The sequence below is a fragment of the Ovis aries genome, chromosome 3 (genome assembly GCF_016772045.2).
Source record: "Ovis aries strain OAR_USU_Benz2616 breed Rambouillet chromosome 3, ARS-UI_Ramb_v3.0, whole genome shotgun sequence".
In the NCBI taxonomy this organism is placed as follows: Eukaryota; Metazoa; Chordata; class Mammalia; order Artiodactyla; family Bovidae; genus Ovis; species Ovis aries.
In genome coordinates, this window is record NC_056056.1 from 12138519 (window position 1) to 12164619 (window position 26101).

The 26101-nt window shown below is 40.8% G+C and overlaps 1 protein-coding gene across 11 annotated transcripts in view; it reads left to right on the forward strand.

The window, feature by feature from the left end:
- The window catches only part of DENND1A (DENN domain containing 1A), a 536262-nt gene that overhangs the window by 302081 nt on the left and 208080 nt on the right, over window positions 1-26101 (forward strand). For all 11 annotated transcript variants that reach the window (XM_060411818.1, XM_027966460.2, XM_027966462.2 and 8 more), the window contains 2 exons: window positions 6803-6903; window positions 24089-24134. In XM_060411818.1, the coding sequence (XP_060267801.1) occupies window positions 6803-6903; window positions 24089-24134 (147 nt within the window). The remainder of the gene's footprint in view (window positions 1-6802; window positions 6904-24088; window positions 24135-26101) is intronic.

The following is a 26101-nucleotide window of genomic DNA, read 5'->3' on the forward strand; positions in this document are numbered from 1 at the left end:
ACTTGACTCCATGGTACTGTGTTGGTTTTTGTGGAAATTTTTCCCTTCCCTTTCCCCAGAGAATAGTGGAGAAGCAAGCAATAAGATGGGTTCCACCCAACTGAAAGAAAAACTATTTGAAGAAAGATTGCCCTTCCAACCCCACAAAAAACATAAATACTGAAGCATTGAATTTGACTTCTAAGAAAAGCAGAGCATTCTTTACCCTTTTCCTTTTTTCTGTTCACATGTCCAGTTTCTGTCTAAAATAACTGAAGGCCTTTAATTTCTTAGGTTTTCTAAATTCTCTTTCCCCTAAAGCATCTTGGATAGTTTCTTGAAAAGTCAGCTCTTCCCTCACCAACCATAGTAAATACAATTGGGCCATTTATAATTAAAGAAATCTTAATTTCCTTAATTTAAAGGTTTTTCTGATACTCTTCGAAGGTTTGAGTACACTAACTTTCAGAGTCCCTGAAGGTTTTACATAAGACTTTTTGCTGATCTTATAGTGGGTTTTACATGTGAGAATAAAGTAAAAATCAAAACACTGTTTGAATCACATTGTCTGAATCACTGCACCATTTACTTCCTTATGACTTGAAGGGTGCTTTATAATTAAATAGAAGAATCTAGTTCTCAAATTGAGAAAGCTAACAACCTTTGTAAGATTCATACAGTTTTGTACAGTTGTTCTACATAAGATTATTCTTGGCTGAAATAAGTAGACTGAAAAATGACCCATCTTTAAGGTTAATAATCTGATATTCTTTCTATATTCTTTGCTTTATCAGTTTCCCGATGTTAGAGTTCAGAGGAGAAATCCAGATGCCTCTAACCCTGTGATGAAGCAGGTGTCAGTTTAATCTTTTAACATTCTGAGTTCTTGTATTTGAAGAGTGACTCTAACCATCTGATTATCGGTTTTTTTTCCTTTTTTTCAACTTTTGAAACTTGCAATCTCAATACCTTTTCAGAATTTAGCTTCTAGTTGTGATATATTAAGCAGTTTATTAAATGCCTGATAATCTTGTCTACCATTCCTCATGATGTTACGGTGGAGGCATTCTAACCTTCCCCAAACACTTACTCAGCACCTGCTCTGTGTCAAGCATAGTTAGAGATAAAGAGAGGATCAAATGTGGTCTCTGTCATTGAGGAACTCACATCTTTAGTCTCATGCCCCTGGTCTCCTAAGATTATCTACCTCTGAGACCTTTAGAGTGTCAAGGGCCAAGCATGGAGAAAGGTTGTACCCTCCACCGTCAGGTGATGCAGATGAGGTGATTGAAAGGTGGTGCTTCCTGGAGACCACATGAATCTCAGGTGCACCCGTGATTGCAGAGATGAGACAGCAAGACCAACTTTGAGACAGTCTCTTGTACTTGTACTTAGTCAGTACTTGTACTGAGTCAGTATGACTTGTACTGAGTCAGTACTTAGTCCTTGTACTTAGTCAGTATGGCTGAGGAAAGTGAACTGAGGCAGAGGAGAAACATTCTTTATGTCAAAGGATAAGCAGTTCCTCTAGATCAAAGTTGTCAAAACTGAAAGTGGGGACAGGGATCATGTAATCTAACCTCTTGTTTTCTATATTGAGACCCAGAAGTGGAAATGACTTGCTCAGATCAAAAAGAGATTTAGTGGATACTCCATGAAGTGTATGAAAGCCAGACTTTCCAGTAGGACTTTCCAGTGCCCAAATGGGAATGTAAACCTTTCCCTTTAACACTCGTTGCTTCATTGTCTAGAATTTCCTATGGATTAAAGATACTACACTACCTTACTTAAATGTAACTTGTCCTCAGGAAATGATCAGCTGTGTTTGTTTTTAAAATCATTTTCTGTTAATTGGTATTTTGCTTTAGATATTTGATCATCTAACAGCATGGCAAATTCTACAGAATTTGGCCATGCCAACAGGGACAATATGTTACCTAGTTCGGAATCCTGAGCCTGGTGTATTGGCACAGTATAGACACTCAAAACATTGTGTTGTGGAGGTGCCTATTATAGTCTGACAGACCTGGAAATGTCTCTTACTGCAGAGTCCCGTCTGTCACTTACAAGCTGTGTGGCCTTGGGCAAGTCATTTCACCTGTGAAACTGTTTTCTTATCTGTGAAGTGTGGTGTTGAATGCATATGTGTACACACACACACACAAACTCCTACCTCTAAAACAGTATTTTGCAAGATCCTAAACACCCAGGGGCTTCCCTGGTGGCTCAGTGGTAAAGACTCTGCCTGCAAGTGCCTGCAATGCAGGAGACGTGGGTTCAATGCCTGGGTCAGGAAGATCCCCTGAGAAGGAAATGGCAACCCACTCCAGTATTCTTGCCTGGGAAATCCCATGGACAGAGGAGCCTGGTGGGCTGCAGTTCATGGGGTCATGAAGAGTCAGATAAGACTTAGCGACTGAACAACAACAAACCCCCAGGTGGCGCTAGTGGTAAAGAACCTGCCTGCCAATGAAGGAGCTGTAAGAGAGAAGGGTTTGATGCCTGGGTCAGGAAGATCCCCTGGTGTAGGAAATGCCAACCCGCTGCAGTATTCTTGCCTGAAATATCCCATGGACAGAGGATCCTAGTGAGCTATAATCCAGAGGGTCGCAAAGAGTTGGACACAACTGAAGTACTAAAGTGACTTAACACGTAAACCCCTGGCAGGGTGCCTGGCACATACACTGTTGAGATTCCTTTTTTTCCTTAATGAAGGTCTCTTTACTTTTATTCCATGTTAAATTGCAGGATTCTCTTAGGAATCAGTTGGACTGGTATCTAAGATTGTGACAATATGAGTATTATCCCTAAGAAATACCTCAAATTAAAAAAAAAAAAAAATGTGTCTCTGATCTTTCAAACCCTATCCTTGATTGCTCTTCATTCGCGTCCTACCTCCACTGCCTCTCCTTTCTCTCCCTTTGCCTCAAAGGAAACTATGCAGCCAAAAAGAAAGCTCCAAAATCAGACTGACCTTGTGCACCTTTAATTGAGGACAGAATTTGCTAAAAATGCGTCCAAAAACCCACCAGTGGTTTACTTTACAATTTGTGTCCTGGCTAGACTAGCTGTTGGCTGTGTAATTTGTCTAGTTTTGTCTGGAGTCTTAGACTATTCAGCTGCTTTAGGGCAAAATCTTTTGGGGTGTCATTAAATGGGATTGATAATTGGCTTCTGATGAATATTCATTGTGACTAATGACTTTGGGCAAATTTTACACATACTATCTTTCTATTCTCCCACTGAGTGAGATTTTGATAGGATCATTTTCCTCAACTTGCACTTCAATTAAATATTCACAATACCCCCTTGTTGACGACAATCCAAATTATATACTTTCATTACTTTTAAATTTTGTATTCTGTAAGGAATGAGCGTAGTCCTTTAGGACTCTTATTTTTTTTTTTAATAGGGTTGGTTTTAGAGGTTTGGTTTTTTTTTAAGTAAGTGGCTAATGATAATGTATGGAATATATATTATTTCTGATTAAGCAAAGATGTATCATAATGCTTTTCTGTGGTCCACATAGCCGTTATTTCTAAGAAATGATACACATTGTGTGTGTCATTTAGTATTTTGGAAAAGAGCCAAAGAACCCTTTTTGTTTGTTTGTTTGTTTTTTAACCAAATGGGTAAGAGCATTTTATTATAGCTACAGAGATTTGGCACTGAGAAAATCTCCCAATGAAAATGATGATCATACATCTTAAAAGTTTGATTTTTAGGAGGGATAAGTAATTTTAAAACCTTGTAATTTAGCTTGCTAGGTTTTTGGGGGTTTTTTTAGGCTAAGGAGACATGAAAAGGACATTGTCTGAAGATAAGATCCGTACCACTGTGTTGCTTGAAATAGGGTTTAGACTCAAACCAATTTAAACTAAAAAGAGGCTGATGTTCAAGTTCTGTCTTAACCAGGAACATCTGTTAAAAGACTATTTCAAAGAGAATTACTGGTGAATACACGTGATGATGATACCTTGTATCTGGGTGGCACCATACAGATTTTTAAGTGCTTTTATTTATTTGGTGTGTTGTAGAGTTACAGAGTAGGCATATTATTAAATAAATGGATGGATGAATCCATTGACTTGATTTTCCAAACGTAGTGTATTTGTATGTCTAAGCTTACTGTTATTATTTTGGAATTTGAGTCTTAAACCCTATTCTCCGAGACTCATGAAAATGGTGGTCAAGGAGCATGAAAAACCAAGCCACTAGCTGTCTTTATGAGTATATTCTAAGTGGGAATTGTTCTTTATTTATTCAAGAAATATTGCACTACCTAGCACATAAACGTGTATATATGTGTATATTTATTGTGCCACTGAGCATAAGAGAGACAGGGTCTTTCTGCCCTTTACAGCAAGAGGACAAACTCACACAGTTATAATCCCATCAATAAAGGAGACACATGCCCAGCGGAGCCATGCAGAGCTTTGCAGAAGAAGATAGTGAACAGACTCTAGGGGCATGGATCTGGGCCTGTGGGAATACAGAGGGCAGGAAAAGGAGTACATATCTACTCGTAAATCTGCAAACAGTTTATTCCAAGGATAAACCTGGAGAAGATAGTAGGGACTGTGGCTGGAGATGCTTCTCTATAGGTAGATGGGGAGCTGAAGACACAAAGACATGCCTGTTCCAGGGATGCCCCCAAGCACATTCAAAGCAGGATGTTACATGACTAGACCTGCACTTTAGAATGAGTACTTTGGCACTTGGTTAAAGGAAAGAGAAGAAGAGAGCTGGGACTGAAGGCTGTTGTAAACCCTCCAGCCTGACTTCAGGGTGGAGTTGGAGTAAAGTTGGTTCATTTTCCACTCACTCAACACCAGCAAAGATTTTTTATCTCTTCTAAGCTGAAGATATTAGTCATGTATAATATGACAGACAGCCTTTTTTATGTGGAAACCTACCAAAATGGGTTGAGAAAAGATGGATCAAACCTACAAGCCTTGTCAGAGTCACTGGGACTTGCTTTTGAGCGCTTGTTGGATGAGCTCCTGTTCATGGCATGTACCTGATTTAAAGAACAGGGTCTGCAGGGAAAAGGAGGGGGGAAAAGTAGCAGCCTTGGGTTTAATACACAGCTCTCACAAATGTGAACCATCAGCAGAATATCCAATTTAAAGCTGTTCATGTTACACTAACCTCTGGGATTCTTTTAACTGGGCCTTGCCACGTCACTCTTTTGCCACGTAAATGTCCTTCTGTCAGCAAAGGCCTATTAACAGCTTCCAAAAGAAGCAAAGTCCTCATGGGAACAGGCTTCCCAGAAACCAAAGGAACATTAAAGAAAAAACACAGAAAGAAACATGTGTTGTTGGCTTTTGTCACTTCATAGCCCTATCTCCAAAGGTGTTGGTTTTTTCCTCCTTTCACTGTATTGAATTTTGTAGCAGTTTTATTCCATTGTATCTTTGTTTCCCAATTTTTCTGTTATATCAAATACTGATTGTATCATCTATGTAGCTCTTAAGAAAAAAAAGAAATATGAAATAGAGACAAGCCAAAAAAGGAGGGAGTGGAAGGATGTTAGTAAACAGTGTTGGAGCCATTGATTAACTCTGTGGAAAAAATAAATTCTCACCTTAGCCCTTAAACCAAAATTAATTCCAGATGGATTAAAGAGTTAAATGCTGAGGAAGAATTTGGAGGACTTAGTATAAAAACAGTGGAAACCATCATGAAGGGAAATATTGCCCATGTAATTATTTAAGCCTTCTCTTTACCCAAAACTTCAAAGAAAATTAAATAAGGATAAATTATTTTCAGAAACCCTTACAAAAGATTACTGTCCTTTGCATATCCACAGTTTCTCTGAATCAGTTAAAATATACTAAATTCTCTTTAGAAAATGTGGGCTAAGAATATGAACAGATCATTTACTTAAGAAATACAGTTTAGAACATATAATAAGATGTTCAACTTCAGTCATGATCAGAGAAATAAAAATAAAATGAAGATAAGTACAGTGGCTAGGGGAGTATAAAGAGCCTCAACCCTTCATCTATTTATTATATGAATACATTTATTATATTTGTATTACTATATTTGTTAAGTGCCTTAAAATATTTATAACCTTTGTCTTTAAATTCTGCACGTAGGAACCATCTATAAAAGTTATTGAGTTGATCCAAATATATAACTTAATGATGGAAGAGTGCTTCAATATAATATGAGAAATTCATTGGGTAGCATTAAAAGATATTTTCTAAGAATACTTAAAGATATGGGAAAATGCCAGCAAATAATATTAACTTAAAGGGAAAGTTAACACTGTATTTACAGTAATCCTGATTTTATTAGAAAAGTCCATATATAGGTAATGGGTTTCCCAGGTGGTACAGTAGTAAAGAATCTGCCTGCCAATGCAAGAGAGGCAGGTTTGATCCCTGGGTCAGGAAGATTCCCTGGAATAGGAAATAACAACTCACTCCAATATTCTTACCTGGAAAATTCCGTGGACAGAAAAGCCTGGTAGGCCACAGTCCATGGGGTCTCAAAGAGTCAGACATGACTGAGCACACACATACACATGTATGGATAATATACCCAAATGTTAAGTTATCTTCAGATGGTGAAGACTTTAATCTTTTTCTCCAGTTTCTAAATTTTCTACTGTCATTGTATATTAGCTTCATAATCATGAAAAAAAAATACATTTCTCGGAAAATGAAGCTCTTACTAAGTTTGAATTAGGGTTATTGAGTTAACTTATTTTAAATATGTTAATAATTATATATTTAATTTTATTGTTGAACTCAAATGAGTGTCTCCCAGCTTAAACTGTCTAGCTCTGAATCTTTAATCTCTGTTGCAGCTGACTGCCTGCATCCACGGGTCTGCTGCGATGCTCTACCCCATGTTCTGGCAGCACGTGTACATCCCTGTCCTGCCTCCGCATCTGCTGGACTACTGCTGGTAAGGCCGCTGCCCACCCTGTCCTCTGCTGTTCCTTCTCCAGAGGATGACCAAGCATCTTAGGTCAATAACTTGTAATGCTGTTGGTGACTTTAAATTAAAAATACTAACTTCAAAGTGATCGAATTTTAGATCACCAGATTGCACTGGCCTGTTTGTTTCCAAACAGCTTTCATATACGTCATGGCATTCTAGAGAGTTCAAGTGGGTAGATAATACCTTCCCCATTCCTTGGTGTAGGGAAACCAAAGCACCAAATAGTTGTGTGATTTTTTTTTTCCTAAGACAAATTGGAAACTGGTGTCAAGAACAGTTGAGATCCCCAAAGTCTTCAAGTTTCAGCTATGCTCTGGCACGTTCTGTAAGACTTGCCCTCAGGTGTGGTTTGGGAGTACAAGCCAGGCTTCAAAACACTCTTTTGAGGGGAATTTCACTATTCAGTGAAATGTGTTTTAGTTGAAGAAGGGAGGGAGGCTGACTTGGAATTCTTCCTGGAAGAGACTTAGCTGTGTGTCTTGATGCTTCAGGTAGGAACTCCGAGGGGCTTGGGTGTGCAGGGATTGGTGGAGCTGAGAAAGTCATTGTAGTCCCTCTGCCTCTCTCATGGTACAGCTTTCACTTTCCATTACTTGGAAAGTTTTGATTGCTAACTTGTTATCTAGTCTAAAACCAAAGCTCAGAGTCCCAAAATTGAAGATGAAAATGCTCCGTCAGTAACATCAGTGATAACAATGGTTGCCACGTTTGAATCTCTGCTGTGCCTCCCTCCTGTCCCCTCATCACTTACTGGACCATCTCTTTACATCTGTGATCTCATTTTATTCTTCCAGCAACCCTGTAAGACAAGTATTATTAGCTCCATTTCACAGGTCGGTAAACCAAGGCCGCAAAAGGTTTAGTAACTTTCCCTAAAATAGATATTGTTGTTGTTTAGTCACTAAATTGTGTCCAGCTCTTTGTGACCCCACAGACTGCAGCACACCAGGCTCCTTGTCCTTCTCTGTCTCCTGGAGTTTGCTCAGATTCATGTTCATAGAGTCAGTGACACTGTCTAACCATCTCATCCTCTGCTGCCCCCTTCTTCTTTTGCCCTCAGTCTTTCCTAACATCAGGGTCTTTACCGATCAGCTGGCTGTTTGCATCAGGTGACCAAAGTATTGGAACTTCAGCATCAGTCCTTCTAATGAATATTCAGAGTTGATTTCTTTTAAGATTGGTTGGGACTCTCAAGAGTCTTCTCCAGCACCACAATTCAAAAGCATCAGTTCTTCAATACTCAACTATGGTTTAACTCTCATATCTATACATGACTACTGTAAAAACCATAGCTTTGACTGTAGGGACCTATGTCAACAGAGTGATGTCTCTGTTTTTTAATACTCTGTCTAGGTTTGTCATAGCTTTCCTTCCAAAGAGCAAGCGTCTTTTAATTTTATAGCTACAGTCACCACTATTCCATTTTTATAAAAACAAACAAAAATTATCTGTATGTATACATATACACAGGTATATATATGTGTGTGTATATCTATATATTAAACAAAAAAATTAGATACACACAAACAAACATATAGAGAGGCAGAAATCTGGAAGGAAAGACACTAAAATGTTAACAGTGATTTGTGTTGTGGGGGAGAGAGAAGAATTCTTCATGATCTCTATATTATTTTCCATACTTTCAAATATTTCTAACAATGAAAAAGTATAGTTCTGTAATTGAAAAGTTTCATTTTAAAAAAAAGTCAATGTTTATTCTGGCCAGTTGTTACTTCCAGCCACCATCTCAGGTCACAGCTCTCCTTTCTTGTTTGTTTAGAGGATTTATTAGCTGTTTCACTTTTTCCTGTGGAAGCTGACCCACAATCCTCTTTTCAGCTTCCTCTCAATCTCTAACCCTCTCAAGGACTGTTACCAGCCTGACCGAGAGCCGTGGTGCAGCAGCTCTAACTGAGAAGGGAAGACTTGGCAAGGACAGTTGCCAAGCCTCTGTCACCCCAAACTTTCACTCCAAAAGCTCATAGTTGAAGCTTGTTAATTTTTAGAGCCCGAGTGGGTTTTGTGATTAGGCTCTGTAGTGGAAGTTTCTGTTTGTGTGACCGTAGTCTCTCTGCTGGTCTCTTGTTTTCATGAAAGAACTTTTTTGACATTTGACCATAGGATGATGACAGGCCTGTGGGGATTGGTATCTGTTTATTAACTGCAAGATGTAAGAATGATGAAATAAAAGACCCCAAGAGAAAAAAGACAGATCCTCTATTTAAGGCTTGATTTGATCACCTTCAGCCTGCTACCACTGCTTTGGTCAGAAACTACAAATGTCGTGAAATTTGAGTCAATGCTAATAATTTTATTCTGTTGTGCTTGGTGACTTTCACCACTGTTGAGTTTAATCCTTGGTGGTAAGAGCCAGCAGGGATAACCAGCATTTTAAGTAAAGTGCTAGGAGCCTGAAACATGTAAATTTGAAGGAGGTTTGTTCTTCTGCGGATGATTTAAATGTTAAGTACGTCCCCATGCCGGGGATACACGAAATGGAATCTAAAAACTATTATCTCCTGTAGAAATGAACTCTCAATTTACTCACCGCACAGGAAGGGCAGATTCTAGTCATTTTCACTGCCAGCAGGTGCCCTTTCTATGCATAATAGATTTCGCAAGTGTAATTAACACATGAGGACCACTGCTGCCAGTTTTTCTTCAGGTACATGCTGCTAGGAGTTTTCAGGACAACAGTGTAGGCTGTAAGAGCTTTTTACATTACACTTGAAGATAAGGTGTTCATTGACTTCTGGACAAAGACTTGCTAAAATAGGGTTGAACCTAGACCCTACTATTGGTTTCATAGATCATAGTCCTTGGACCCAGAAATCCTAAGAGCTGTAACATGGGCCTTTGGTAACATAGAAGCCAGCGTAGCAAAACTGTGGGATGCAGTGAATACATGGAAAGTATGATGCTGAAACCCAGCACTTATGTGGAAGACTAATTGCACGTTCACAAATACAACAACCAATTATCTAAGTTAACTTTAATTAGAGCTATAATCACAGATTTTAATTATCTGAAGACAATCCATTTAATACAAATAGTCTGCCTTAAATATTTCCCAAATTATTTTTTTTCATGTTCCTTCCCATTTTTGGAGAGAGTGGTAGAAAAAGTGTCTGAGCTTTATATTCAGAGGCCAAGTTCAAATCTGTTTCATCTCTTAATAGCTGTGTAACCATTAAAAGTCTATCTTACTTCTCTGATTTGACATTTTGTTTTCTGTAAAATGGGTTTGATATACCTACTTTGAAGAATGGCTTTATAAATTAGAGATACTGATATCAAGTGGGACATAGGGGCCGTTTAGTAAATGGTGGTTGCTCTTATTATGGTTAATGTGAACATGGGACATGGGTTTTGGTTTCCAGAAGGTTTGACTCACATCAAACGTTTTTCTTGTTTCTGATGCCTTGTGAGCTCAGGGAAAAACTTTATAATTCATCTTCTCTTTTTACCCATCAGATTGTTTTTATTTTGATTTTTTTTATTTAACTTGGGTTATTGTATGGTTGTTTTCATTTGCAGCTGTGGCATAAGAATGAAAAGAAAAGAAACAAAAGCAGATGGCAGAGAAAACGAAAGGAGTAAGACATTTCCAGCCCTTATGAATATTTAAAAACATGTGCTGCTGGTTCCTTTCTACTTTAGAGCTGTGCCATTCTCCTGATTTTGAAAGTGAAAATGAGAATGTTCCCTACCTTGGCTGATGGCAGTCCTGACCTCGGCCAGTATTGGAAGAGCCTTCCTATTGTGGGGACAAAGGGATACACTTGCTGATGAAAACCAGCATTCCCTTTCATAATAATAATCACCATATATGGAGTACAATATACAAGTCAAGCTCTTTATAAACATTACTGCAGATCTTTAAAATCAAACTATAAGGTAAATATTGGGGCTTCCCAGATAGTGCTAGTAGTAAAGAACTTGTCTGCCAATGCAGGAGACGTAAGAGACACGGGTTCGACCCCTGGGTCAGGAAGATCCCCTGGAGTAGGAAATGGCAACCCGTTCCAGTATTCTTGCCTGGAGAATCCCATGGACACAAGACTGGTGGGCTACAGCCCATAGGCTGCAAAGAGTCAGACATGACTGAAGTGACAGTGTGGCATGGCACAAGGTTAGCTCTATTGTATAGATTAGAAAACTGAAGCTCAGAGAAGTTTAGCGACCTACCCACCGTGACACAACTAAGAAATGGTAGAGCCTGCACTTGAAATCCAAGGCCATTTCATATTAAAGCTTTCCTTACTAATATCCTTTAAAGAATTAGAGAATAAGCTGTACCTGTCACCAAGATTTTGTGAAAAAAATTCTTTACATAGGCTTTTTGATGACTGGCTAATAATTGTGGACTAATGTTATCATTCATTATTATTCATTCATTCAACAAATATTTATAGAGCACTTATTCTGTACCAGGCACTATGCTAATTAAATGTTGCTAATAAAAGGTCCCAATAGAAGCCATATGGTATTTCCCATGTAAATTCCCTTTTTTCCCTCAGTCCTTCAGAAGTAGTCCTAAATAAGGACCAAATCAGTTCTCAAATTGAATTGTACATTTGGGTTATTCTGGACACCTGTTAATGTATTTCCAAATATGTGATAAAATATTTCCAAACAGATCAGGACAAGTTCATATTTCCTCCAAAGGGCAGCCAGGCCAAGAGCCAAGTTAGTAGCTAACTCCTGATTTTCTCTGAGGGCATGATTGAACTAAAAAGTTAAATGTGCACAGTTAAGGTTTGGATTTTGTATCCGACTTTGTAAAATTCATTGTATTTTCTGGCATTTCTAGATGTCTCTGGAATTCATTCTTCTGCTCAGAGTGGGCATGCTCAGATTCTCTGTGAGACATACTAGTTCTAGGCTCTTAATCTGTATTGTATGTGGGGTTCTGAATAACTCCCCTCCATGCTACATCATGTATTCCATCTAGGATTTTTAGCACACAGTCTTAATATGCCTTTTTACAGGGTGCATGGTCCATGTGGATGACAGGGTAGCAGTCCAGACACAGCTGTGAAACGACAACTGGATGACCAGAGCTGGGTCCATTCTACTCTGTCTTCACGGGTGCTGTGAAATTTTGTATGGGGAATAAATTGATGCTAAAGTGAAATTATTGATATTCTTGGTGTCAGTGATAGAAATCAACAAAGTGTGGTATAGTAGAAACGAAAACTCCAGCTTTGGTTCTGATTTCCCCATTTACTATTTTGAGGTTGCTGAACACCTCTAAGCCAGTTTTCTGTTAAATGTGAATAGTAATTAGTGGTAAAGAACCCACCTGCCAATGCAGGAGATATGAGAGACAAGTTTGATCCCTGGGTTGGAAAGATCCTCTGGAGGAGGAAATGGCTACCCACTCCAGTATTTTTGCCTGGAGAATCCCATGACAGAGGAGCCTGGATGGCTACAGTCCATGGGGTCACAAAGAGTCAGACACGACTGAAGTGGCAGCACCCACGCACTGATAAACAGCAGGTGACCATAAAGAGTAGGTACTATTTTTGTTATAACTGACTATATATGTGTGTGTGTGTGTATTTATGTTGTTCAGTCGCCAAGTCATGTCCAACTCTGCAACCCCATGGACTGTAGCACACCAGACCTCCTTGTCCCTATCTCCCAGAGCTTGTCCAAGTTCATGTCCATTGAATCGGTGATGTTGTCCAACCATCTGATCCTTTGCCACCCTCTTCTCCTTTTGCCTTTGATCTTTCCCAGCATCAGGGTCTTTTCCAATGAGTCTGCTTTTCGCATCAAGTGGCCAAAGTATTGGACCTTCAGCTTCAGCATCAGTCCTTCCCATGAGTGTTCAGGGTTGATTTCTGTTTAGATTGATATGTATTTATAGTCAGTATATATTAATATGTACATGTGCATACACACACACATATATATGATTCAACAATCCAGTGCAAGTTTGCAAATCCAGATAGGATGAAAGTGGATTAGGTAGACAAGTATCACTAAAATTCTTTAATATGTAGTCAATCAAAATTGGATTCTAACACCTAGGCAAAATGTGTCTTTTCCATTTTGCAGCAAGTATTTATAAGTGCCTTTTATGTCTCTAGCACTGGGCATGGAAAGGCAGGGGCTTATAGATGGTTCTGGACCTGAGGAAATACTACTTCACAAAAGAACTCAGGTGTCCAGGCAAAAGCTGGGACAGTTTGTTTTTGTTTCTTTTTTTTAGCTAAGAAGCATCAAGAGGCCATGATAGGTCCATTGCTCAGAGCAAGCAACCACTGCAGCAAGAACTTGTCTGGAAGGGTAAGAGGGGATTAGGACCAGGATTTCAATTTCAGACAAAACAGGGAGGGAAGTTGGATCTGTCCTGTACCTGATGGTTAGAAAGTTCACAAATGATGTGTGTTGGTTGAACAAAGTAAAAATATAGATTCCTGGGTAATCCCGTACTAAAATGTGGCTGAACTTGACCTTGAGGTTTGAGCAGAGAGGCTGAGTAGTAGGAGATAATTCACGCTTGGAAGTCAAACCTCTGGGTCCAAATCCTGGCTCTGTTCCTACTGAATATGTCTTTAGGTGAATCACATAGTCTGTTTGAACTTCTCTTTTCTCATCCACAGGAATATATCAAAAATAGAGTTCTCCATAAAGAGCCTGGCATCAAGTAGGTGCCTACACAGAGATTGTTAGATGATGACAGTCACTGAGGCCTGTACTGAGATGCGCCCTCATTTCCTTCAGCAGCACCCAAAACTGAAAGTGCCAGGAGCCTTTGGAGGAAGCTCTGGGTAATTTCTGAGTAAACTGTCTTCCTGGTGGAAAAATGAGAGAGAGGAAAGATGGCTATTTGCATTATTGATGCCATGGATTTGTAAGAATCTATACCTATACTTTCTAAGTTCTATAGCAAAACTGCCTTTTCAGGTTCTCCATTTGATTTTTTAAAATTGAAGCATAATTCATATACCATAAAATTAATCATTTTCTTGGAAGAAAAGTTATGACCAACCTAGACAACATATTGAAAAGCAGAGACATTACTTTGTCAGCAAAGGTCCGTCTAGTCAAGGCTATGGTTTTTCTAGTAGTCATGTATGGATGTGAGAGTTGGACTATAAAGAAAGCTGAGCGCTGAAGAATTGATGCTTTTGAACTGTGGTGTTGGAGAAGATTCTTGAGAGTCCCTTGGACTGCAAGGAGATCCAACCAGTCAATCCTAAAGTAAATCAGTCCTGAATATTCATTGGAAGCACTGATGCTGAAGCTGAAACTCCAATACTTTGGCCACCTGATGTGAAGAACTGACTCATTTGAAAAGACCCTGATGTTGGGAAAGACTGAAGGTGGGAGGAGAAGGGGATGACAGAGGATGAGGTGGTTGGACGGCATCACCGACTTGATAGACATTAGTTTGAGTGGACTCTGGGAGTTGGTGATGGACAGGGAGGCCTGACGTGCTGCAGTCCATGGGGTCGCAAAGAGTCAGACATGACTGAGCAACTGAACTGACCCTCTCTTTAGGACACACTCATGATCGCAGCCCATTGCCCCGTGGCCCTCCACCTCCTTTGCTGCTGCCTCTACATCTGAGTATCTGGACCCACCCTGCTAGTCCCACTTCCCAGTCCTCTTTCTGCTGCTTGGTGTGATAAGGGGCAACAGCCTGCTTCCTTTGCCCCAGTTCTGCCTGGTCTCTATGGGACACAGCTGGCTCTGACCTGTGCTTATCTTGGCCTGGTTTTCCATTTCTTGTGACACATCTGATAGGTAATTCTTCACTCCTCTCTGACCTGGAGACTATCTTGAATCCAACACTTAGGAAACTCTGAAATGTCTAAGACAGTGCAGCGGCCTCTACAGCAAAGACATTCTACGTATGTTCGTGGTCACCAGTAGAGCAGGAGCCACAGGCCATGTAACGTCATCCTCAGAGAAGCTTCAGTCCTGGAGGAGGTTCCCTCATGGTGGGATTTGGGGATGTGTTCCTGCCTCTTTAACCAGAAGAAGACACAAAGCAGCAGTTCAGTGCTCAGCTCAGAGTAACCTCACAACAAATGTGGGTTTGTCTTCCATGTGAATATTTGAAAGACTGAGAGGCTATGCTGAGAATGTAATTGGACTCTATGCATCTTGACATATGACGTATCTTAGTCCTAGAAAAACAAAGAGAGATTTTCTTTCCCTCATTACCTCTTGCATTTTCAACTTTTACACTATTTTGGGGGGTTAATTTCTCTTGGTTTATTTATCCAAAACCTCTTTTTCTCTTCTCGCTTTTTCTGTGCATCATTCGTTCCTGTATTTCTATGAGGGTTTCACGGGTCCCTGGTGGCTCAAACCGGAGACTTCTTTTGTGACCTGGCTTTGGCTCTGATGGTTCTCATTGAACTCTCGGGGGCAATAGAGAGCCCCGTCTCCTGACCTTTCCTCTGTGATTAACTTCTCCTGCCGCAGTGGTCTTAGCCATAGAGCCCTTCCTGATTTCCCTAGTCTGTCTCCTTCCGGTAGACTGAGGAGGCATAAAAGGGCAGACTACTCTAGGCTTTGATGTTGACCTTTCTGGGTTTCCATCAGTCGTTATCTTTGTAACTCTTGTGTTTGTTTCGGTTGGGTTTGGTGGCTTGCGGCTCTTTCGCAAGCCCCAGGGTTACCCCAGGAAGCCGCAGGGCCACTCTCAGGAGGATATTGTCCTCCCTCCCCCCGTCACAGTCAGCTCAGATATGCACGTGTCTTGCATTCGCAGACCATCCCCAGGGCCCAGCACTGTGCACCCAGCTCCTCCATTGCTGTGAGCCCCATGCTCTGGCCGCTGAAACTGCGGATGGCGGCTCGGCAGTCTGTACTGCCTTCTAATCTAAGATTGCTCCTATCCTCACGTGGGCCTTCGTCCTGTGCTGCTGCTCATAAATCAGGGAGGGGCTGTTGGAAGCCGCACAAGGAGTTAAATACTTTTTTCCCGAAGAAAGTCTCGATTAACTAATGGCATTTTGCACCCCTTCCACCTTTCAAGTCATATTTTCTGCCTCTCACCAGCTGTGACCTTTGTCAAGTCACTTAACCTCTTGGAGCCATAGGCTCCTCTGTGAATTATTCAGATCAGACTTTCAAGATTGCTGTGGGGATGAGATGAGGTCATCTCAGGTCTACCCCCGAGGCACCTTGTAACTCTCCTCACAGCAGCCTATGCACCTACAAGAATATGCTTATTTGCTGTCTGCTGTTGAATGTAAGCTCTAAATCGGTAGGGTTCAGAACTATTTTTTCTCTTCTCTATCCCCTCTCCAGTGTGGCACCTGACGTATAGTAATATTGACTGACCAGGATATGGAAAACACTGAACACTTAGTAAATGTACCGTGAGATGTTAGTTTTCTCTCTCACCCCTCCTCAGTTGCCTTTTTTAAGCTGAAGCTCCTAGGTGACTAGTTTATTTTTCCCTATGGACACTGCGAATCATGTGACGATCGTGTTTCCCTCTTTGGGTTGGCAGTTGGAGGACTCAGAGCCAGATTTGTGGCCATCCCAGCAGGTATGCAAACCGTACAGCACACACTGAAGTACTCACCTCACCCCAGCTTAGGTTTTTTCCCTTTGCTTCTATTTTTATTTTTCCTATTTTGCTGTTGTACTAAACGTATTCCTATAAGTTACCTGAAATTCCATTTAGAACAGGAAAGTGTATCAGCTCATTTAAGCTATTTGGCAAATGTATTTTTATCCTGGCTACAAAGTGTCCACTTGCTATTTTATTTTTCAGCTATAACTGTCAAATGCCCATTTTTTTCTTAAGTGTAACATAATGGTATAAAAAAAAGTAAATCATAAGAAACTTTAAAGTAGGAGGATTGGGGCTGGAATCATCATTAACTGTGACCATGGGCAAGTTTCTGAGGATTCCTTTTTTAATCTATAAAATGGGTGGTGGTATAAATTGGATTATTTGAGGATTAAATGAGATAAGGGCCCCTGCACAGCCCTTGGTATTTGGTGAGCACCCAGCACATCCGCACCTCTTTATTTCTCCTGCTCTTCTCATGGCCCCACCATGGACTCTGGGGAATGGGAAACAGAGTTTGGTTCTCCATGACTGACAGTCTGGAATAACCATATAAATTAGCACGTGTTTTATGCCAAATGGGCGACCCAGACAAAATCCTCTGAATAGGGAGGTTTTAGCAACCTTGGGGTGATCTGAGAAGGGATGTTTGGCAGACCACGGGGTTCAGTAGGACTTGGAGGACACAGGGCAGGGCCCACAGAGACACGTGTGGCTCAGCCCAGAGGCACGTTAGGGTTCCTGTGGTGAGGGGGCTGGCCAGGGTCTTGAACAGAACGTGGAAGGGCCTGAGACTTTGCACAGCTGCTGGTAGGTGCCCAGGGAACAGGTTAGGAAAAAACCTCCGAACCTCTTTCTGCTCTTCTTCCACGGCCGGGCACATGCTGAGCTCCTAGCGGAACAGTGGGTTGCTCTGACTCAGTATGACAGGTTTGGGTTCTGGTCTCAGGGCCACCATTTACTAGCTGTGTGACCTCACTGACTTGTTTAGCTTCCCAGCCTTTGTTTCTTCATCTGTATAGTTGGTGGTGATGACAGTACTTACCTTGTACAGTGGTCCTGAGGATCCAGTGAGAAAATGCCTGTCGTGCCCTTAGCCTAGTGCTGACTGAGGCGAGTGCACCATAAACACCATGTGCTCTTCTTAGCTCCCTGTGCAACTCTGGCCATTGTATTAGCCTGTGGCCCATCTCTCTGGTCACTCTTAGGAAGACGAAAACTAGGATTATTTGTGTTCTCCAATAAGGCGTGTTGTATGGTTTTTGCTCGCTTTCCTTTCCCCATTCTGTTGTCCTTTAACCTCTCCAACAATGCTGGGCCTCGTTATTTCAGGGGAGAATTTTAAACTGTAATACAAACTATGTTTACACTTTGGTTTCTTTTCGGGTGGGAGGGAGGAAGGAAGGAAAGAAGAAAAGCTCAAATGTATAAGACCAGAGTTTTCCTTTCTTTAAAGACAGTGAACTGAGGAAAGACTGGTGGGATCCCTTTGCAGATTTGGGTATTTGGCTGAAAGGTGGTATGCCTCTGAGAGGCAAGGCGGGGGCTGTGATGTGTACATTGTAGAGCTCACCATGCATTAATATGCGAAAAGAAAGAGTGGACCTTCCAAACCCCTGGGAGCTGTAAGCTGTATCCTTACTGAGGTCAGAGAGGTGTTGCTCACGTGAGGGTGGAGGCCCCCCTACCTCCCTCCACATCTCCTCTCTCCTCCCCTCCCTCTTTGTCTCAGGAAGCTGCATTTTATGTATTTGGGCAGCCAGTGTTCCTTTATTTCACCTGACTCTCTTCCAATTAGTAGCCACTCTCCTCAGGGGAACATAATTAAGAGGGCCCTGGTTATCTGGGGGAAAGGAATTAGCAAATTGAGAGAGTGCAGTAATGATGAACGGGGACTACAGGAGCGTTAATAGTCTGCAGTGTCCACGTCCATGCCTGTCCATTGCTGGAAGGAGCCCATGCTACAGGATCTACCTCTAAGCACAGCGCTCTGCATCGCAGGCCTGGAGTCAGTGAGAGGATTGTGGGTGAACAGCCCCCTCGGTTTCCCAGCACTCCTCTTCTTTTGGCTTTAGTACTGAGTATGTGCTGTGAGACAGTTTAGGCTTTCAGTCCAACAGCCCTGACTTTGAATTTCAGCTTCACTGCTTACTAGCTCTGTGACCCTGGGGGCAAGTTACTTCACCTTTCCAAACCTGTTTCTCCATCTGAAAATGTGGATAGTAGTGATACCTTGCAGAGTTGCCTTGAGAATTGTATAGAAGTGATGCATAAAAGCAGCTGACTTATAGTAACTCAATTGATATTAGTTCCTTTTTTCCTTGAGAGGATTCAAAGTAAATACCTTTCAGGTAAAGGTCATTACGTTGTCCCCGCCTTTGACACTAGCAATATAACTCCTCTGCTTTGCAGGGGAGAAGGAAGTAAGAATAGCTTTTACTCTTCCAGGGTGACACTGATGAAGTCAGGCCATGCCATAATTCCCAGAGAACAAAGTCCTAGGGCAGATACACCCTGTCTCAAAACTCAGAGGTGTACAGTACATCCCACAATTGCTGTCATCCATCAGACAGTTGTGACACAGTTGTGATAGCCCATCTATGCATGAACTTGGTCATAGCTGTTAATATTTTTGTTATTGTTGATGCATTAAGTCACGTCCGACTCTTTGAGACCCCATAGACTATAGCCCACCAGGTCCTCTGTCCATGGGTTTCCCAGGCAAGAACAATGGGATGGGTTACCATTTCCTTCTCCAGGAGATCCTCCCTACCCAGGGATTGAACCTGCATCTCCTGCATTGACAAGCAGTTTCTTTACCACTGAGCCGCCAGGGAAACTCAGCTCTTAATATTATCACCCCTTTAATTCTGTGCATTGTTGGTTCTGCATGTGTGGTGTCAAATTTTCCATTTAAAATGTCTTCCAAATCTCAGTCAGATTCAACGTGGAAATGTAAAGTCAGTGTGAATACTGAAAGGCACCCAAGCATAGAAACATGGTGCTCATTGCTGTTGGTGAAACAGCTGTTTGCATTGATATTTTCTTGGTAGTCAACAAGCAGGTTCTTTCTTGCTAACAAAAGAAGATAGAGAACATCTAGAAAAAGTATTATGTTTTGTTTCTGAGATACCCTTGAAGAAAACATGGGCATTGATGACTCTGAATCAGAAGATGATCCAGATGAGTCAGGTTCTGAATATGAAGTTTTTTAGAACTAGCTTAACCAAGTTTTTTTTGCTATATTTTCTTTTTAAGAAATAGTAATGAGTGGTTTTAAAAATTTGTCACTGTATATGATAAACAAGTAATGAATTATAGATTACTTGGTGGTTTTTGCATTTTTGGTGGTACATAAAATCAAGGTTAAAGGTTGCCCTCCAAAGAAAGTGATAAGCAACCTGACTGAACTTAGTAAGTAGACAAGTGACAAGAGATTGTGTTGGAATCAGAAACTCATGTGTACAGGTGACGTGTGTCAAGCATCTCATGCTCCTCACAGAGTCTCAGCTGTCCTCACCAGCATTTTGTCAGGTTCCGTTCAGAACAAGGGTAGGAACAGGAAATCTTGGGCTCTAAGAGAATGAGTCCAGTGGTATGAACCATGTTCACTCAGGCTGTGACAAGAGACCACTTGGACATGATAACTTACTAAGTCTACCATGTGGTATTCCTGGGCAAGGCGTTTCATGGGTTCTCTCTAATCATTGCAACAATCCTGAAAGATTTCCACTGGGGTTGGTACTTCCCTTTTAAAGACACTTTGCCAAAATATTACAAAAGATGTTAAAAACAGTTCTGCCCTTTGACTCAGTAATTCCATGTTTGAAAATTCGTGCACATGAGATTGTTCATTTTCGTTATGATGTTATTTATAGTGAAAAGATGGAAGTGACTGAATGTCTAACTCTAGCAATAGAGTTCAGTAAATTAAGGGACATCCATACTTGGTGGAATATTATATAGTCTTTAAAACAATCACAAAGGTTGCAGTATAATATGGGAAATGTTAATGCAGCCAATGAGAAAGCAATAAAATATATGCACTCTGTAATTTCAAAGGTATTTTCAAATGTTAGTTTTAATATTGGAGGAGAATAATGCAAAAATAAAAGTAGTTGTGATAACTTGATCATGGATGAGTGTTTCCATTCTCTTTACAACAACAAAAAAAAAAAAAAGAGGAAAAGTCAGTAACTACCATAACTATTGAGGTATTATTATTGAGAATAAAAGTTGTTTTCAGAATGTAGGTAGAATTACCCAGTTACATACTTCCTACTTTAAGATCTTAAGGAGTCTCTGGTTTTCTTTTTTCTTCCCTCTTTCCCTCTCCCCATTTGAAATTTGTAACCAGTATATTTGCAGAGCAAAAGTGCGGTAGATTCAGGGATGCATTTGAGGCTATGTAAGCTCTGATGCTGGGAAGGATTGGGGGCAGGAGGAGAAGGGGACGACAGAGGATGAGATGGCTGGGTGGCATCACTGACTTGATGGATGTGAGTCTGAGTGAACTCCGGGACAGGGAGTTGATGGACAGGGAGGCCTGGTGTGCTGCGATTCATGGGGTCGCAAAGAGTAGGACGCAACTGAACTGAACTGAAGCAAGCGATGACAATGTAAAAGGTTATTTGTCCAAATTTGCATTCATAAAAAACATGGTGTGCTGTGATTTCAGATTAAATGTGTTTTAAAATATTTGCTAAATACAGAGCTATTTCAGCACTAAGTTGGCTAAAAAACTACATTTCTATGATAAACCATAATTACTCTTTGGAAAATTATTGGGCTTAAAAAAAATACCTACCTATTGGTACCTGAAGAATGAGTCTCACTTTGTCCCTTTCTACGTCTGCCTTCACTTCTAAGATCCCTTTTTCCTCCCTTTCATTGGTTTTTATTGCAAGACAAAGAGACATGGCATTAACACCTATTTAAAATTCTAGAAAAAAAATTTTTTAAGGTAAAAGCCTATAGTCAAATTATATAAATTTCTGTGGATATTTATTTTTACCTTTCTCTGAGTTGTTTGAGTGTCGTTTTCTATACATTAGCTCATTTGCTTGGAATTTCAGTTCTGAAATTCTAATTAAAACTCAGGGTCATTTGTCACTTACATGACAGTGCTGGTGGGAGCTGGGGAAGTTTATGAGATTTGGTTAAATATTATGGATTTGAGTTTTTCTCCCTTCTATGTGTTTGGCTGTGCTTCTGGACACATTAATAAGTGGCCATTTTTTCTGGAATTCTGTACTCTTCCTGCTTCCTTTCATTACATTAGGCAAGGTTCCACTAGATGAGACATTTGCAGTCTTAAGACTTCCTGCCAGGGTTCAGACTTTGTATTTTTGACATTGAAGCTGTCGTGTTCCTGAAGCTACTTAATTAGAAACACATTCATTTCAGTGTACACTAGAAAAAGCTTGGACAGCAGAGCCAGGCACACTGGGAAGTTTGAGCATTTGTGTAGCTGGCAGCTAAACTAATGGTTTACAGTTTAAGGGAAAAAAATATTGTAGGGCATTTTGTTGCCCCTAGAAGCGAAGGGAAGCTGAATGTGCACAGCAGATACCTTTTTTTTTTTTAAGGAGAGAAGAAGAAAAAAGGAAAGAAAAGACGACTCCACTCTCACTGCAGTTGCGTGTCCAGTTCTTTCTTTGGCTATTATCAAATACAAAAGTCTTCTAAAAGAATATTTCCCAAACTGTGCGGCTAATATTCAAGTCTGTTTTACAGGCTCCCAAGATATATTACTGCTGAGATCTGTAGTAAGGAGAACATTTTGTATTCTGGAGAAGGATTTTTGCTTGAAGAATTTTATTTGTTGAATGGTAATGAGGGAATTGTGCTCTTTCTTATTTTTAAATGTTTGAGCAATTTTAAAATGCACATCTGATGTTTCAAAAACCTTGGTTGCCTATCCATTGCTTTCAGGATAAAGCCTAAACTCTTTAGCGTTCAGTGGAAAGAAAACCTCCCCTTTTTTCATTTCTTACCACTCACTCCTTGTTTCCCTACCCTATCCCCGAGAAAGCCACCTTCCTAGGTCCACTTCCATGCCACCAGCTGCCCTGCAGGGAACGTACCTGGTCACCTCAGACTGAGGCAGGTGTCTTTCCACTGGTCTCATAAAATATCCTTTGTACCTTTCCCAGGATGTATCACATGTTGGAGAGACAGATGGAAAAGTTGTCAATCTCTCCCTTCATCTCTACTCCCTCCACTGCTCCCAGGAAAAACACTGTGTGGGAGGTGGGAATTTTCAGTCCAGTATTACAAAGTCAAAGTGCCATAGAGGAAGAAGCTTTGGAGTCAAATCCTAGGGTCACTGCTTGTTTTGTGGCATTGTTGCTCAATCACTCAGTCGTGTCTGACTCTTTGCAGCCCCATGAACTGCACCACGCCAAGCTTCCTTGTCCTTCACTATCTCCCTGAGTTTGCTCAAACTCATGTCCATTGAGTCAGTGACACCATCCAACCATCTCATCCTCTTTTGCCCCCTTCTCCTCTTGCCTTCAATCTTTCCCAGCATCAGGGTCTTTTCTAATGAGTCGGTTCTTCGCATCAGGTGGCCAGAGAATTGGAGCTTCAGCTTTTGCACCAGTCCTTTCAATGAATATTCAGGTTTGATTTCCTTTCGTATTGATTGGTTTGATCTTCTTGCTGTCTAGCACCACAGTTCGAAAGCATCAAGTGATTTAAGTGCCCTGGGCCTACTCCCTCCTCTGTGAAGTGGGCATAATACCTACCTTGTGAGGTTGTTGTGTGAATTAAGGAAGTTGAATTTGAAGTTCCTTGTATAATGTTTATCCCATTTATCATTGGTAAGTAGCAACATAATGATAATGTGTATGTGTGTGCACCTGAAACCGAGGGAAATGAATCCATGATGCCAAGGTTTTAAAGCCCTTGGAGCTGGGTTCTCACCTCCTGCTCAGTCACTAACTAAGGGAACCCATTGCTCTGGGAATGAAGCACTTTGCAAAGGTTTTTTGAATTACAATATCATCAGATGGCATGTGTGCAGCTGGGTTGGAGATGCTTACTGTCTGTGATATACCCTGTCCAGTTAGAATAGACAGTTAGATCACGTCTTTTGATGGCAGAAGGAAATAGCAAATTAAAAAAAAATAATAATTCCTCTTTGAAGCACATTATGCCCTCCATCTGACATTGCTGATTGCTTTTTCTGTTGTGATCATGGCAACAGTGGTTCCCGTTTGTACCAGGAACCATACTGGTCACTCAGTGTATATTTTCTCATTCTGATAGCAAGCTGGCAGTTAGATTCCAAAATGCCATTTTAAAGATAAGGCAACTGAGGCTGTGCAATCACATGCCTGCTATTTAGGGACTAACCCCAAGGTCAGCGCTCTTCCTGCCACTCAGACTGCTTCCAGGGCTGCCTGCATTTTGAAATTCTTCCTAAGTTTCTAGGCTTGGGAACAAAATGTCATATTAGGATTTTTGTTGTGAAAGAAAATGTAACTGTGCATACGTTTATTAAAACAGTTTTTCTCCAAATAGTGAACCATCTGTAATTTTCTGTCAGAAGCAACAGACATTAAAGCAGCTGTGTGTCTCTGTTTCTCTTCACAGTGCTCCCATGCCCTACCTCATAGGAATCCATTTAAGTTTAATGGAGGTAAGTTGACTTCTCTCCTCCCCGGATCTCTCTATTTGTGGTTTTGTTTGCTTCATGGCAGTGGAAAAGGTGCAGTCTCTGGATTCACGGCGCTACACATGGGAGTGTGTCAGAGCAACACCTCATGCACAGAGCTGGGCGTTCAGCTTAGACCCTTTTCACTGGGCTCTTGTTTCCAGTGTTTTTCCACTTTGTTTGGAGATTGTCAATTTTCATGGGTGAGGGAGTGAAGTTCAAAGAGGCAGAGGAAAGGGTTCTTCAAGGGTTTGAATGAGGGAAGGAAAATGATTCACTTTTCAAAATGATGTTTATTATAAATCACTGCAACTATATTACATTTTTCTCTGTAGAAAATGTGGTATAGAAAATATATAGAAGTATAAAGAGGAAAATTAAAATTATCCACAGTATCATTATTCCAGATTCATCTGTTAGCATTTTATTATTCTTCATCCTTGTCTTTATTCTGTGAATATATATTTTGTATAAATGTACTTAGCTGATATGGTATAGAATTTTATGTCTTTATTTAATATTATGGCATGGGGATTTCTGCATTTTCGTCTACTGTCAGTAATAATTTTTAATTTGCTACCTGTCCTTCCAACTGTTTGAATATGCCACAGCTTAGCCATTTTCCCGTTACTGTTGGACACTTATGCTGTTTATAATTTTTCACTATTATAAATAGCATTTCAGTGAACATCTTTATGCATAAGGCTTAATCTGCATCTTGACTTACTTCCTTAGCATAGAACCCCTAAAGTAGAAATGCTTGGTCAAAGCTATGAATCTAAGGACAGATTGCTTTCTGCATGGCTGTACCGAGTAGATAGCAATTCTTTTAAAGGACTTTTCTGTGCTTTTGTCAGTGTTACTGGTTTGTAGACATGAACCCTAAGCTTTTCCCTCCTCGGGAGAGAGCTGAATTTGCACTGGAGCAAAATAGGACAGGAGGCAGGGGACTTGGCTGTTTCGCACAGGAGACAAGCTCTCGGAGGAAAAAGCTAAAGCCATGTCCGTCTGCGATGGTGCTTTGCATGGCTTAAAGGAAGTGCTGCTTCTCTTCTTCTGTTCCCTTCATTTCACGTCGACTAGGACCACCTGCTTCTTCACTGTTGCACACTGTGCTATTGTGCTTACGAAAATGAAACAAGTTGGTTATCGAAAAACCTGTTTGTTTGACATTGAGAATCTTGATCAAAATAGACCACAGAAATCTGCTCAAATTTCTAATTTGACAGGACGGCCATGTGGCTCCTACATTCTGTTAACAGTTCCTCCTTGTCATCACCCAGCCCTGAACACATACAGTACACAGTTTATGGACTATCTTGGATGGTGTATTTAGATCAGATTGAAGAGATTTCTTCTGTGTTTTACCTTTGTTTGTCAAGTTTGGGGGTGTGTTCAAAGCTCCTCTGTGAAAAATTGAAAGTGAATACTTGCTAATAGACCTTTCGTGCCAATTGTTGTACAGTTGGAAACACTAATCTAAAGACCATTTGGTCTATCAGCATCCACAGCTCTTTCCTGCCTCTTCTGCCTTCCGGACTGTTCCAGCACGGATTTTTTCCGACTGCTTTTCATGGTCCTTTACCTTGAGCATTGTCCAGGTTTCCAGTCTTGGCTTGCTTTTCTTCTCTATATACCCTCTGGCCATCTTTTTAAAGGCTTTTTGCTTTTGCTACCAAGGTGATGTCAGTGACTCCCAGCTGTGATTCTAGCACTGACATGCCTCTCTCTGAACTTACAGTCCAGAGTTGCAAGTCCCAGTTGAAGGTCACCGACATGTACTATCGATGTCTCAAATTCAGTCTTCCCCAAACCCCTTATTATCTGTAATACACACCCATCGAGTTACTTCACTCCCCTTCCGCTGTTCCTGGTCCCTGTGAATGGCACCACTGGCTGAAAAGTCACAAGGGGACACACTGAGCATGGCTGAGTGTCTGCTTCCTTATTCT